Below are 14700 nucleotides of genomic sequence, written 5' to 3' on the forward strand. Positions count from 1 at the left end.
ATAATCAGCCTGCACATGGTAAGCCTGAATGTTTAAGATGAGCAGCAGCTGAGCTTATTACAGCTTTAAGTATCCTTGATCAAATGAACCATACTGTTTATCCAGCTTTAATATTATTGCCACGCAAGGTTAAAATTGAACTTAAAAAAAAATGCATCTGTCAGCTGATTATTCTTCTCATTAGGATGTGCATGCAAGTAAAATGTTGAGCATGTACACGTATCCAGGGCAGCCTCCCCTTTTGAAAACACATTCACGCGCATGTCAACAGTGTGTCGGCACATGTGCACACCAAATCAAAGAGAGGCATATGGTTTGTGATTTGCTAAAGACTGATGAACGGCGAGGGCAGAACATGCAGTCCACACAGTAGAATACACCATGGTTTATTCATGCACCGCTCGGGGGAAAGAGCTATTACGGCACACACATACACAGACACACTTACTCACACCACCTGCCACACGTCAAAAGCAGTGCTTCCGTGACACCCATCATAGATGCACACACACACACACACACACACACACATACACACACCCATATGGATTAGCCAGAATTATTAGAATGGAAATGCAGCGGCAATGTGTTTCACAGTCTGTGGGTCTCCTCTGTCAGTGCTGAGTTAAGCTGAACATCCTCGGTACAGGCTGAGGAAGCCACTGGAGCGAAGCAGCGAGGAGCTGGCAGACCAGGAGCACTGGGCTCAACACACACACACACACACACACACACACACACACACACAACCAACGGATTAGCTCCCTGCAGAAGCACACACAGCGGTGCTGCAGAGAAGAGATGTCAGTTTTTAAGTGGCCATTTGTTAAGTTCGGGCAACAACAGAAACATTAGTTTTAGGAACAAGGGACGCATTATGCAAAGCAGGGAATAGAAGTCCGAAGCTGCTCGTCTCTCTTAAGTTACACTCCTCAACATCTCCTCTCGCTCCTCTCTATGCTTGTTGATCAAAGGATTTTCTAAATGAGCGCTGTTGTGTGACGGTCAATGTGTGTGTTTTACTTCGTCTCAGATTTTGGCCCTCGTTTTTCTCACTTTAGCTTCCAATTTCAGTTTTATTGGATATAAGCCTGGCACGATGACAGAAAACGTATTTTTCCTGTGTTTTAGCTTTCTTGTCCTCTACTACTGCTGCCTTACTTCTTTAGTTTTCACACTTAGTGACTGAAAAAAGGAAAACTGTGTGCTCCAGTTTCCTTGGGCTTCACAGTGACCTGTCCTCTGAGTGTATTCCTCTACAGGCTGCAGCTCAAGATATTATATATGGTCACTGTGCCTTAATCTAGATCATTGCCTCCTACTTTATGGACTCCCTGCGCTCGCTGACAAGACCTGGAGGGGACTAGAGAGGGATATCCTCTGGCAGCATTGTGTTTTTGTTGCCACGGTGAAGACAAAGATGCTCAGTAGAGAGTCTTGTTTCCATCTGATTGGCTTAAGGGGCCCTCAGGGTGTCTGGGGTTGGAAGTGAGAAGCCTACATACATGCACAAGCCAATATATAGTAATCTCCCACTCAACCACAAGCACTTTGCACAGTGAAGGAAACAAATGCATTCATGTTTATTCACACAAACAAAAAGACAGAGTTGTATGGGGAAAATGGAGAATGGTGTGAAATCCTCTTTTCAGTCACAGAGGCAGGCAGACATTGAGGGAAATGGATGGATGGATGGATGGAAGAGGGGCGCAGGGAGTTGAGAGATAGAGTGAGAAGGGAGAGTTATTGTCTATTAAAGAATTATGTCCCCAGGCGGCTGTCCTAGCAGTAGCCAAGTCTGGACAGAAAGCCATTGATTACACACCCTGAAGGACACCAGGGGTGAAGACTGTCAGAGGAGGTAGAGAGGGTAAAGGACAGAGAGGGAAAGTGATGTGGCTTATGATAAGAGCGTCATGGAGAAATCTACAAACTGTCAAGGAAATAAATTATCTGACAAATTTAAATGATCAGACTTTAAAGGTCTAGTGTGTAGGCTTTGGGGGAAAATATTGGCAGAAATTGAATATAAAATATAAGTATGTTTTCTTTAGTGTATAATCACCCAAAAATAAGAATTTTGTGACCTTAAAATGAGCCGTTTATATCTACATAGGGTGCAGGGTCTCGTCCATGGAGTCTGCCATGTTACAATGCCTTGTTTGTAACCCAGAACGGACAAACCAAACATTGCGTTTGCACAGGTTTTAATCACCTGGTCTGTTTGTTTTGGAGAGGAAGAAACCTCTGTGGATAATTCAGCTCCCGGTAAAAACCTCCTGAAGGTCTGGATCAGAAATGAGGTGAACACACATTAGCAGGTGCTGGGCCAGCGGCCCATCTGACGAGCACAATAACGTAGGAGAAAGACTGATTTGTAACGTGAAACTGTTTTTTTTGTGTGTTTTTATCAGTTTAAATCACCTGGTCCATTCGTTTTGGAGAGGAAGAGACCTCTGTGGATAATTCGGCTTCTGGTGAAAATCTGCTGAACAATGAACACTGAAGCAGTTCCCAGCGGGACAAGTTTCAGCTAGTTGCAATCTGCAACTAGTTGCCACTAAATCCCCCTAAATCTTATACACTAGCACTTTTATCAACATTTCTCCATTCCACCTTCCTCTTTTGTTTTCTGTCTTTTTTTCTGTTGGTGTATTACCATCCTTCTCATATTCAAGCTCAGTCATTCACATTCGCTTAAATGCCCTGAAATTAGAACAGAAGGTTATTTAAGTGCCATGGCATCTTTCTCGCTCTCTCCATTGACTCCCTGGCTCTACAGTGTGGATATATCTTGGCAATAACATATGGAGTTGGGTGAATGTTTTTAGTTTAATGAGGACAGTTTAGACTTGGCAAGGAGTTGGGCGTAGATCGAACATCGGCGCTTAGAGGAAATCTCTCCCCTGGGCTTTCTTTGTTGCATCACCCATTAATTTTAAGGCACGCTCACACAGTGAAGCACTCAAACTCATACAGTGCAGGGTAGTACATACATACACATGCATAAGCTAAATGGCTGACTTTAGGAGCTTAATGATAGAGGAAAATCTTGAGGAGATTTAAAACTGCTTTACCAGTAAGTCGTTGCACTTTAAGTAAATAATGTCTGTATTTGTTCCAGCAGGGGGCTTTGTTCTACTCGGTAGCCATGCTTAAAAGGAAAGTTCCTTCTTGGAGATGATTATGAACCCCGACATCATTTGCGGAGCTTTAAGCTTTTAGAAAATAGATTCAATCACACACACAGGCCGTCTTGTGCTATTATTACGTACAATCAACTGTACTCTATGTTTGAAGGATTCATCATTAGTCATAAAAAGGCCATTTTTCATACGTCCTAACATTCTCCCTCTACTTCTTCCACCATCTAGAGTCCTCCTTCTCTGTGTCAGCCTCATCACGGACGCCATCCGTCACCTTTGGTGACTCCTTTGACCTGCTGTGCCTGGTGAAACCTCGTCACAACCCCCGTGTCCCCACCTCTGTCACCTGGCGCTTCATGCCGGCTGGCAAAGAAGCTGGCGATGAGGATCAGGGAGAGTTCAAAGAGCTTGTGACATTCACTCGAGAGGGCACGCTGCAGTGGGGGGAGCAGCTGCTGGGGCTGGGTACCCGCACTACGGTGGACCGCTCTCACTCCAACACCAACTTCCGTTTGTCAGTGACCCGGGCAGGGCGTCGTGAGGCGGGCAAGTACCAGTGCACCGCCGTCCTGTGGAGGAGGAACTACGACAACAGCTGGAGCAGAGTGGCCAACCGCACTTCCAACTTGCTCGGCATCAGTGTCCTACAGCCAGGTAAAGCTGCATGGCTGCTTGCCAAGGAGACACACACCTAATTGGAACGGACACAGACCAGCACACAAACAAGGATAAACACAGATTCAAACTCACACACACACACACACACATACACATTGAGTGAATTCAGCAGAGCTTAGAGGATGTCTGCCCACTCTAATTGCTCTTAGTCTCTGGTTTAGCCACTAATTGGAGTGTGTGTGGACGTATGTGTGCAGGGCAGGGTGGAGTCTCCTAATGGAGCGCAGTGAATGGATTGCTAAATATCCCACAGGAAGGGACAGAACAGAGAAAACCGCGCAAAAGAGGTAGAAGAGAGAGAAGCAAAGGACAGAGACAGAGAGAGTGAGAAAATGTGATAAAGAGAGCGAGCGATCTGTCCTTGAACCTTTTTTTCTCAGCGGAGGCATTAAACTGTCTACACCGCCCTCATTGGCCCTCTGTGCGCCACGCATGCACAGAGAAAAACCCATTCAGACACAGCCCAATTAGTGGCTGAACACAAACAACAAACACACGCAGACACACAAACACACACTGGCCCAATTTAGCCCAGTCTGGTGTGCCTCCACAGTATGATGCTTCATTTATTCAGGTGAATGTGCCTGAGGCAAATACTCAAGCCAAAAAAAAAAAAACAAAAAAACATTTCAGTCTGGCTTTCAAAGCAGTCCAGCAAAGCATTATGGTACCTGAAGTACAAATGGGGTCCAAATTTGTTTGATTTGGAGGGAGGAATATGAGAAACCCAGCTGGTGCCAGATGTTGTTAGAGTTTGATATGTTGTTGATTTAGGTTTTTATGTCAGGTGACAAAATGTTAATGTTAGGAAAATGTGTAATACCATGTCAATTTTACGTAGACAAAAAGCCAGAAAAGCCTTTTTTATAGAGGAGAGACAGAATGAAAAGAAAAAAAATGGCGATTTGCTTTTGTCATCTACCACCATACATACATTATTATTCTGTGGGCAACGCAATGTGAAATAATTACAGTATGTATATAGGTTGGTTATCTAAAATATATATATAACCCAGAAATCCAGTATAATTTTAACGCCTCTCCCATGTAAGAGTTCAAGGTTTTTTAGACCTCTTATAGACCTCCAGTGCCGACTGGGGAGGGTTATGGTTGAGATTAGAAGAAGGATTTCAACTCCTGAAATGCCAAATGTTTTTCTGAAATCCTATATTTGTGACCATGAGCAATACATCAATAAATATGTGCGAACTTGTGCCTTCCATGTGCAGGTGAGGATAACTAAGATGCCGTATTGAGTTCAGAGGCAGACTGTTGCGATCAATAACGCTTTCAAAGTGAGGTGGCCAAATGTAGTCACGTGTACAGTATAAATAGATAGTCTCTCATTCCCTGCTGCTATTGATTCAGATTCGCACGTGAATTCAAACAGATGTAAACACACACACACACTCGTGCAGAAGCACCGCCCGTGCACAGACACTGCCTTTACCTGCTTAACTGACTCTGCTCTGACCTTAACCATCCACGCAGAACACCCAGCATCCCCGGCCCTTCAGGAGTTATTTGGAAATCGACTTATCATCCTGAATGCTCATTTACCTTCCCCCCCATGTGCAGTTTACATTGTTTATCCTTAACCTGAAAAAAGGACACACACACACTCACACACACACACACACACACACACACACACACACACACATTTTGCAGGGGAATAAACACTGAGTCCTCCTCATGCCCTGTTTTCTAGAAGCATCTCCATGACAAAGTGATCAGTTACCTTGGTAATGCCATCAGTAACCGTGACTATTTGATCAGTTGCCGACTGGAAGCCAATCAGTAACCATAACGGTGCGATCATTCTGTGTGTAAGGGCACTATCTCACAGGGGAGGGAAAGTGAGTAATTCCTTCATCTCATTGGCTGCCAGGACCCGGTTCAGTCCCGGTCATGCTGCGTTCGTCTCTTCCACCTCCTGTGCGTTTTTTTTTTCTGCAGTCAGACCTTCATTTAGACTGATGATTCATTTGTCAGCATGTAGGACGCCTCTCTCTCTTTCTCTCTGCCTCACGCTTCTCCTCCCCATCTGCTTTTTTCCTCTCTGTTTTCCTAAATTTTAACCTCTCCTGGCTAAATGAGTGGCAAGCATTTCCTCTCTCAAAGAAGTGGGATAAAGGGGAGTGTGTGTAATGAGGTGTGTGCACACAAGGCATCTGACCAGATTCATAATTGAGAGACTTTAAGTCATGCCTCCAGAGGTACCTGCTCAATATGTATGAGTCGCCTCACCAGCATTATGTGCACACATACGTACTCATGTGCATGTCTTAAGTTCTTGCATGAATGCCCCTGCATCCGTGTTTCTTGTGATGTTCCTATGAGAGCCTTCATATGCTTACTGTACAGAACAGAAGCTCTGAAACTCAACAACACAACAGTGGAACTGTTTCTCTCGGATTTCTGATGGTCCATTACACCACCATCTTATATTCAGAAGAGAAAGACACGTGCCTAACATAAGAAGGCCTGCAAATGCAGAGTGACGCTCCTCATTAAATTATTGGAGAACTTCAAAAGGGGAGAGTGAAAAGTAGCATCAGAAATAGCGCCCTTGATCCAACATCCATGCATCTTAGATCAGCAGAAGCGAAAAGTTGGATGTAGATAAAAGCAAGACCAAACCCACACAGAAGCAGTCAGCCGGTCAGCGTGGCGTTCCGTCAAACTAGTGAGGTGCCTGCAGCCCGGCCTAGGCCTACTTCCTATTTCAGATTGCATTAGCAGCACACTGCCTGTGTCCAAGTCTCCAAGGGTCACATTAGACAAGTTCACCACTATATCTGTAACACACACACACATACAATGTTTTACATTCACCGTGAGGGCAACCTTGTGCTTGAATTATCCACCACAGACTTCATGCAGAGAACAAGTGCACACACAGGAGCACAAATACCATCATGTACACACAAATATGCAGTACATACACAGTAGGGGGGGGGTTACCTCCCAGAGCAAAAGTGTAATTATCTTATGGTAGAACACGAATCAATATTAGCCCTCACAGTGGAGGACCTTCGCAAACGCTCACAGAAAAAACATAAACGCGCGGCACACAGTTCCACATACAGTGGCAGTGATATTAGATTTCACCTGATTGAGTTTTCTCTTTGTCTCTGTCTGAAACGCAATAATGGCAAACACATGTTCAGCATGGCAGATCACCAGGGGAAGCCTCAGCCTCTACAACACAATCTAATATCATCTACTCATAACTCAAACTACACACGAAAGCAAAAACACACTCTACATTTCTCTGACACACACACGCATAAGAAAACACGCAAAACTAATTATGCTGAATCTTCCCTAATGGAACCGGAGTTTAGATTAATGATGGTTTTGGGAGTTCAAGACATTTTTCTCATCATTTGAGTGTGTGCATGTGCACATTTGTGCGTGTGTGTCTGGCATGAGGAGTGGGATATTAAGACCGTCTGGTTATTGGCTGAGCTAGAATGATGATGGTGGTGATGGGGGGGGGGTGTCCCACTTAGAGTTTCTCCTCATCTCGCCTCACACACCTACGCTCGCCAGGCTACCTTTCACTCATATGATCAAACATCACGATGCAGGGATGGATGCCTTTTTTGCTTATTCTTATCCTCCTCTTTTGTTTTGCTCTCGTGTGTTGCGCTTTGAGTTAGAGGATATATGCCTCCTAGTTTCTCCCACTTTATCTTGTCCTGCCTCATATGCTCTGTCTCTCTCTCTCTCTTTCTGTTCTTGAGGGTATCTTCCCATTTAATATGGGCTGGCACTAGCAGATGCTGCATGTGCTCTCTTTTCATGCCAGTGAAGTACTTGCCACCCAGCCATTATTGATAGCGTTGGTGTCATTGCTGTGATTGGAGATTCCTGCTTATCAAGGCATGGACAGGAGACTGTCTATCTTCATTAAGGCCCGTCCTATCACCCTCATGTCCTCCTTTTTTGCTTCGGCGCTGTCTCCGTCTTTCTACATTTTGTTCTCACTCTCCCCATAAGTCTCTTTTAATGTCTTCTTTCCCCTTCACTCTCACTTAGCTGCATGTTTCCCTCCACGCCCGCCCCCAGCTTCTTTCTCACTCTTGTGATTTTTCAATATTTTATAATTCCCTGCCTCCCTCCTCCGCCTCCTCCTCCTCCTCATAATTCTCTCCATTATGTTTACATTTTTCTTCAAATAGCTTCTTCACCATTGTCAGTATTTCATAAATAATAAGGATATGGCAGCTGGGCTTGTTTGCACACAATAGCAACTTTATCGCAGTGTTATTGTTCGTGTCAGGGTTGTAAATCTTTTCTGTGCCCTGTTTTCAGCTGTAGTGGATGTAGTTTGGGTTTGCCCTCAAGCTCACTTGAGGCAGCACTCTGTGCATGGGCCGCCTGTATGTCTGCAACACACAACCCGCCAATGCCGCGTACAGTTTGCACGTGCATATACAAATTGTCTTTTTGTCTGTTGCACATACACACACACACACACACACAAACATGAGCATGCAGGGTCGTAATGGGTGATAAATGAAGAGCCTTTGAGGGATGCACTGGAACAGAAAATAATTTCATAAAAGATTTTTTGATTAATCACGCCTGTATCAGACATTCAAGGTCAGGCTTCTTCTCTGTGTCTTCTTTCTCACAAGGACAAACCCAAACACATACTCTCTCTGATGCAAGAACACAGGCATATATTTCTGTCAAATCCAATCCAATCTAGGCCTCATTTCCTTGTTCAGCCCAATCTGAAGACACAATGAGATTCTCTGTGTTGTGTCTCTCCATCTCTCTTAAGCACCTTTGTGTGTGTGCGTGTGTGCATGCATGCGTGTGCACACCCGCCCCTGTGTGTCCTGCTGCCGCTGTAATTGAAGTCGTAACTCAGAGCTAGCTACAGTGCTGCTGCTCCCCATGTAAATCAGTGGCTAATAGTAGGAGCAGAGCAGGAGAGGATGCCTCCTGAATACATACACACACACACACACACACACACACACACACACACACACACACGCACACACCAGCTTCTAGCCTGCACTAACTGAATGACCACTGTTCTCTGTGGTTTAATGAGCATAATGTGTTTTATTCTTATTGACAGACCCCCCTTTTGGACACACAGACACACACACACATAGGCATGCACACAGGCACACACACAGGCGCACGGCTCGATCTGATATGTCTTTATGCTCTCTCCTTCGTGCCAGCTTCTTTTAGGCCATTAATCTCCCAGAGTTCCCCTGCCCTGACCTCCTGTCTCACCCCTCTCTTGTGCATCCGTTTTCCCGTTGGGCCAGCCCGCATCCAGCAATCACTCTCTCAGACAGGCAGGCAGGAAGTGCAGTCAGTGCATCAGTGTGTTCATACTCATGGTAGAGAATAGGAATGATATGGGTTGGAGGTTGCATGCTTGTGTGTGTGTGTGTGAGTATCTGTCTGGGTGTGTTCAAGGCTGCCGTTACGTGCACAGATCCCCATAATTATCTCAGTCTTAATGATATTGTAGGGGGAGTTGGAAAGGGGAGGAATGAGAAGTGGTAATATCCCTTTGACACAATGGGATCATAGATACATCGCAGTCATTAGCATAGAAATTAGGCTCCCATTTCGGCAGAGGAGCCACTCTTTAGTCAGGGGAACCCCATCCTTCATTGACTAGCAGCTCTCTCTGATCTGTGCCCCCTGTGGCCGAGGTCCAGACGGGCCGGGGTGTGCAGCATTTTGTGTTTCTGTGTTAGTTGCAGACGTTGGCAAGGAGCAGCAAGCCAAAGTAAGCTGTTCTGCAGGGGATCAGGGCGTGTCTAAAGCCCTCCGTCCTGACATACTTGGGGTCCTGGCTGTGGATTAGCCCATGGCGGTGCTAATGCTAACGCTAAAGGCGGAGCAGGCAGCCATTAAGACTATAAGTCCTCTGGAGTGGAGCCGCAGAGACTGCCTGCTGCTTTCCAAAATCCCCCCAGGAGCATGTTCTCACTTTCTGTCTTTTACATCTCTCTCATCTTTCTCGGGCTCTTTCCCTCCCTCTGCACACACACTCTCTCTCCTCAGCGTCTGTGTTTGTGAATATCCGTTCAGTTTGGTGATATATCCCTTAACTCTCCTTCTTTTCTCCCATGCTGTCAACTTCAAAAAAAAAATCTCATCCCTCTCCCTGTGTCTACCTTTTCTATGTTTATTCATCCCCTCTCATCTCTTTATGTCTGCCTGCCTCCTGCCCACACTGACCTGTTTTAACTAAGTGGAAGCGTTACATCTATGGCCCAGTGGATAGGATGTCAGCTCAGTGGTCATTAAGTACATATTAGACTATATTTAAAAAGGAGCCAAAATGTTAGGCAGAGACCCCACCAGCACCTCTAGTGCTTGCACTTAATTTAGGCCTCATTAATATTCATAAACCCACAGGTGAGACTGCTGAATATTCATGTCAGTGTCAGGCAATTAGACAGAATGTGATCGGGAGAGACATAGATCATGGTAACGCAGAGAGGAGGAAAGAGGTGATGATTGGTCAAAACATAGACTGTGATGAAGGAGAAATGAGTGCGGCGAGTCGCACATTTCAACCTTAACGTTGAGACTCTTGTATTAAAAGACTTCACCTGGAGCAGCAGCACGAAACCGAGATGGAAAATGAATTCAATTTCCTCCCTATACAAAGAATAAAGGATAACATTCTTTGATTTACAATCTCGGGCTGTATTCTCCTCCTCTGAACACTCGGCCAGCAGTTTCCTAGCTCCTTTGAAGTCATCCTAAAATTTTGTTAGAGTCTTGTGTGTGTGAGCTGTGGTTAGTGTGCACTGACATTCCGCATCCTTACTGTAGCTGTACACTCCTCCTCCCTGCGGACTCAAACTTGTTTTCATCCGCTCTGCTTCATAAACAGCAGTTGCACAGCTTTTGGGGTTTGGGGTGCACTTTGTTATCTGTCTTCCTTATCAAAACTGGGCTGCTGTTTGTAGCCTTTAGTGTACTAACCTCCACTGATAAATACGAGGAATAAAGACAGCTTTGTCTCAACTCTGCAGTTCCTGTAGCTATTAAATGAGACAAATTGGGCACACATTGGAAGGGGGTGAGACAAGGGTTCAATGAGCCAATTAGCGACTGTACTGTGTGAATCTGTGTGTTTGTGTGTGCTGTAATGACACTACATGCCCGGCAAACTGCTGAAACGCAAGTACCTCCAGTGGAGCTGAGATAGTTAAAGCAGTACTCTGTCTGGATGCGGCTTGTATCGTTACATCTGCGTTCCGCCTAATATAACATTTTTCACGCATTTTTGCAAAGCAAGAATCAGACTTTTAATTAAATTTTGTTTAATCATGCCTGGTGATGTAAACAAAGAGCTCTGGCCTTGTTTAATTGAGTCTGTCTTTTTCTTTCTGGATAATAAAACCAGTGAGGTCCTTCACTGTTATCTTAGTCATGTTCATGGAGACAAGGTTGCCCTGGAAACCGCAGAGGCATGTGAAGTGTATGAAAGGCCGTCAACAATTATGCTCAAGGTTAACTTAAAAAAATAATTTTTCTCTGCATCTTGATTATGCGGTGAAACAGTTCTTGCAGCTTTTTTTCCAGTGGAGAAAATAAACGGACCAAAACACATTGAAGAGGAGTTAAAGGCTGCTGTATAAATATATTTCCATCCTTGCTGCGGCCAGGTTTGTCTGACACATGAACTTATGCAAAGCAATGCAAACAAGTGATTCCTATTAAGGATTTGTCAGTCTGTGTGGATGCACCCTTGAGGCTCATTAAAGAAACACAGTAGCAGAGAACATAAGATTACACTTAAAATAAGTATAGGCAGCCTTACTTACACACAACAACAACAACACAGCACCACTTCTGCTGTTGAGGGAATGCACATATATGATGAGCGGCCTTGTGAACAATACATGATTGAAGTGGCTCCCTGCACTGGGTCTCTTCACACAATCTGCCCTTATTAGCGCCTCATATACAAAATTATATACATCATATAGAATTTTTATCCTGTTTTCTGCTGCTTGCGTCAGCAGATGCACTGATGTAACTGTGTGCTGTAGCTGTAGGAAGAAACCTCACTCTCAGAGGGAATGGGCACGTGTCCGAAGATGTGACAGGCTGGTCTGTGAAGTCACTGTTCTCTCACTAAGGCGAGAGGACCCAGGAGGAAGTGGAGACTTTAAGGTTGTTTTGGGACATAATAAGACCGTATTTATCTTCCTTTTATGTCTTTTCCGCCTTCCTGCCCATTGCGCTTTCATTTTATTCGTCCGTCTGTCTCTGCCTGAGTGAGTGCTAAGTTATGATAACTTGTAATTGCTCATGATGCTTCCTAATAAGGCTTGAATAATCAGCCTGTTTTAGTTTTGAAAAGGCATTTCTGTAAACACAGATGTAAGGCAACAGGCTTTCAGCCCCCAGTTTTTTTTTCTCCTGGCTGCGGATTCAAACTTCAAATGGGAACGGCAGAGAATTGCTTTGTCCTGTGCCAATCCAATCCTGCATGGTTCCACTTCAGGAGGTTCAGAGGTAATTCTCCTGAAAAAAAAAAAGATTGCCAGGATTCCGCAGGGCTCGGCAGTAATTCCGGATGGGGAGATTGTCAGGCTTCCTACCAAGTCTCTAGTGGGTACCCAGGCAATGATAATGACTCATTTCAGATGCTAGCTCAAAATGCCGTCGCACAACAGGGTGGTCCGGTGATGCCTTGCAGCCATGCATCTTTTGAATGCAGCCGAATGTGTACGTACTGAATGTATAGCGCAACTGTGCAGAATCACAAACAGAGCTCATTTGTGCACGCGCTGCAATCTGTGAGGGTGAGGTTTTCGGGGCAGATGGCTGTGACCCTAGGCAGTCAATCAGTCAGTCAGTCATAGCAAAGCTTAGCGCGAGCGAGGAGGAGACATGGAAATGGAGATGCAGAACGCACGAGAAGCATAGAGGGGAAAATTAAATGTAGGGTTTCATATTGGGTCATATTTGTGTTAGTGATTTAATCAGAAAACAGTTTTTATGAATGCACTTTCCCGATCAAGGCTGGATATGGTTTGAAATTTGTAGAGCCAATATAGTAACTGAGTTTTGGCACAAGTGCCAGGACAAATCTTTTTTTGATACCTTACATTGTGGAATGCAAACACATTTTACTACAAAACCCCTTTTTCATTGAACAAAAGAAGCCATTATTGTCTGATCACAATCAGAGGGAGAGGTTTACGGAAATAAAATACATTTAAAGCTCCAAATTGGTGAAAATGTGATCAGAAAGACTGTCAGCGTGGGTTATATCCGAGCTCTCTAGCTTCCCTCCACAATCCAAAGACATGCAGGTTACTTTAATTGGTAACTCCAAATTGCCCATTGGTGTGAATCAAGCTACAGTCTCCAGGGCTGAAAAACGAAGCCAACATGGAAGTGCCAAAAACTCCACAGTTCTTTGAATGGCCACATGAGGCTGGCTCCAGAAGCCAGTCAATCCCCACAGACACCCATATTAAAATGCCCAACAAATAAGCATGTTTACAGCCTGGAAAAACATTTTTTCTCCTTATTACTCACCATTTACATTTTGTTAAGGCTTAAAATTATTCAAAATTAAGGCATGAAAGCCAGAGTTCACAAACCAGTGGGTCCATAATTTTTACAGCCTATGGTTTGAATAAGAGTGTGAACTGTTGTTTGTCTCTATATGTCAGCCTTGTTATAGTATGGTGACCTGTTCAGAGTGTACCCGGCTCCTCGCCCAATGTCAGCTAGGTCTCCAACTCCAGCCCCCCTGCAACCCTGAAAAGGATAAATGGTTACGGGTAATGAATGAATGAATGAATATGAGAAAACATTTCTTAAAAGCTTTTATTACTTGAAAATTCCAAAGTAAATTTGTTTTCACCAATTTGGATACAATAAATTGTATTAAAAGCTGCGCTAATGAGCTTCTTTTACAAATTCACAGAAAATGTGTCTTTGTATTTATTGTTTGTTCTATTCAGAAACCACTGGATATTTTCCTCATATTGTGTATTATTATTTTGACAATTCTTGCAGAAATTGGTGCTCTGATCTGAAAATAGGTATTCCTTGCTCATTTTGGTGGGAAGGAGGTGGCAAAATGACATTCTGCAGCTTCTCATCTGCTGCTGAGATCAATTTAGGGAATTTGTTTTCCCAAATTGGGCTCGACCAACAAACAACTCTTGGCTTGCTGTCAGTGTGCCAAAGCTGCAAAGTGTTACCAATCAAATCGTTGTTGTTAAGGTCAAAGATTGTTAATGTTGCTAATAGTAATTCTGAGAAAACACGCATGCATGGAGTTGGTTTTAAAGTGTGTGGTATTTGTTTGAGTGCAGACAAATACCCCTCAATTTATGATTATTTCAGATGAATCTTTCAAATATATTCATTTCATGCTTAACAGTAGTACAGTGTGAATTCTTTTTTGCTTTCTGATCCTATGTTTTTACAACTCACGTAAGGGCTGTGTGCGTGTGTGTGTGTCTGTGTGTGTGTGTGTTCGTCTGTCTGTCTGTGTGTGTGTGTGTGTGTGTGTGTGTGTTTTCTACATGCTCTGTGCTGAACTAATCCTCCCTCCCGAAGCATTTGACAGCGGGGCTCTGGCCGCGGTCACACCTGATGTACCTGCAGCTAATCCTATCCCACAACCGATGTCACTGTAACCAATCCTGTCACAGCACTCAGGGCAGCCTCAGCTCCTTCCTGACATCTCAGTCACACCTCTCTGTCATCTCCTCCCTCTCCTATCTGCTCTCTTCCCATCCTGTCTTGACTTTTTATAAGTGTGTTCCTTCTCCCTTCTCTTTCCTCCTCCTTTTGGCAGACTGTCAGACCCCCTGCCCCGCTTTTGTCTTGTGTGTTA

General features: G+C 44.3%; 1 protein-coding gene across 1 annotated transcript in view; it reads left to right on the forward strand.

The window, feature by feature from the left end:
• Positions 1–14700, forward strand: part of igsf3 (immunoglobulin superfamily, member 3) — a 93453-nt gene that overhangs the window by 66891 nt on the left and 11862 nt on the right. Inside the window, exon 6 of the mRNA XM_042494995.2 lies at positions 3375–3800. Within this exon, the coding sequence (XP_042350929.2) occupies positions 3375–3800 (426 nt within the window). The remainder of the gene's footprint in view (positions 1–3374; positions 3801–14700) is intronic.

Source organism: Plectropomus leopardus, chromosome 10 (genome assembly GCF_026936395.1).
Source record: "Plectropomus leopardus strain MGB_pleo_1.0 chromosome 10, ASM2693639v1, whole genome shotgun sequence".
In the NCBI taxonomy this organism is placed as follows: Eukaryota; Metazoa; Chordata; class Actinopteri; order Perciformes; family Serranidae; genus Plectropomus; species Plectropomus leopardus.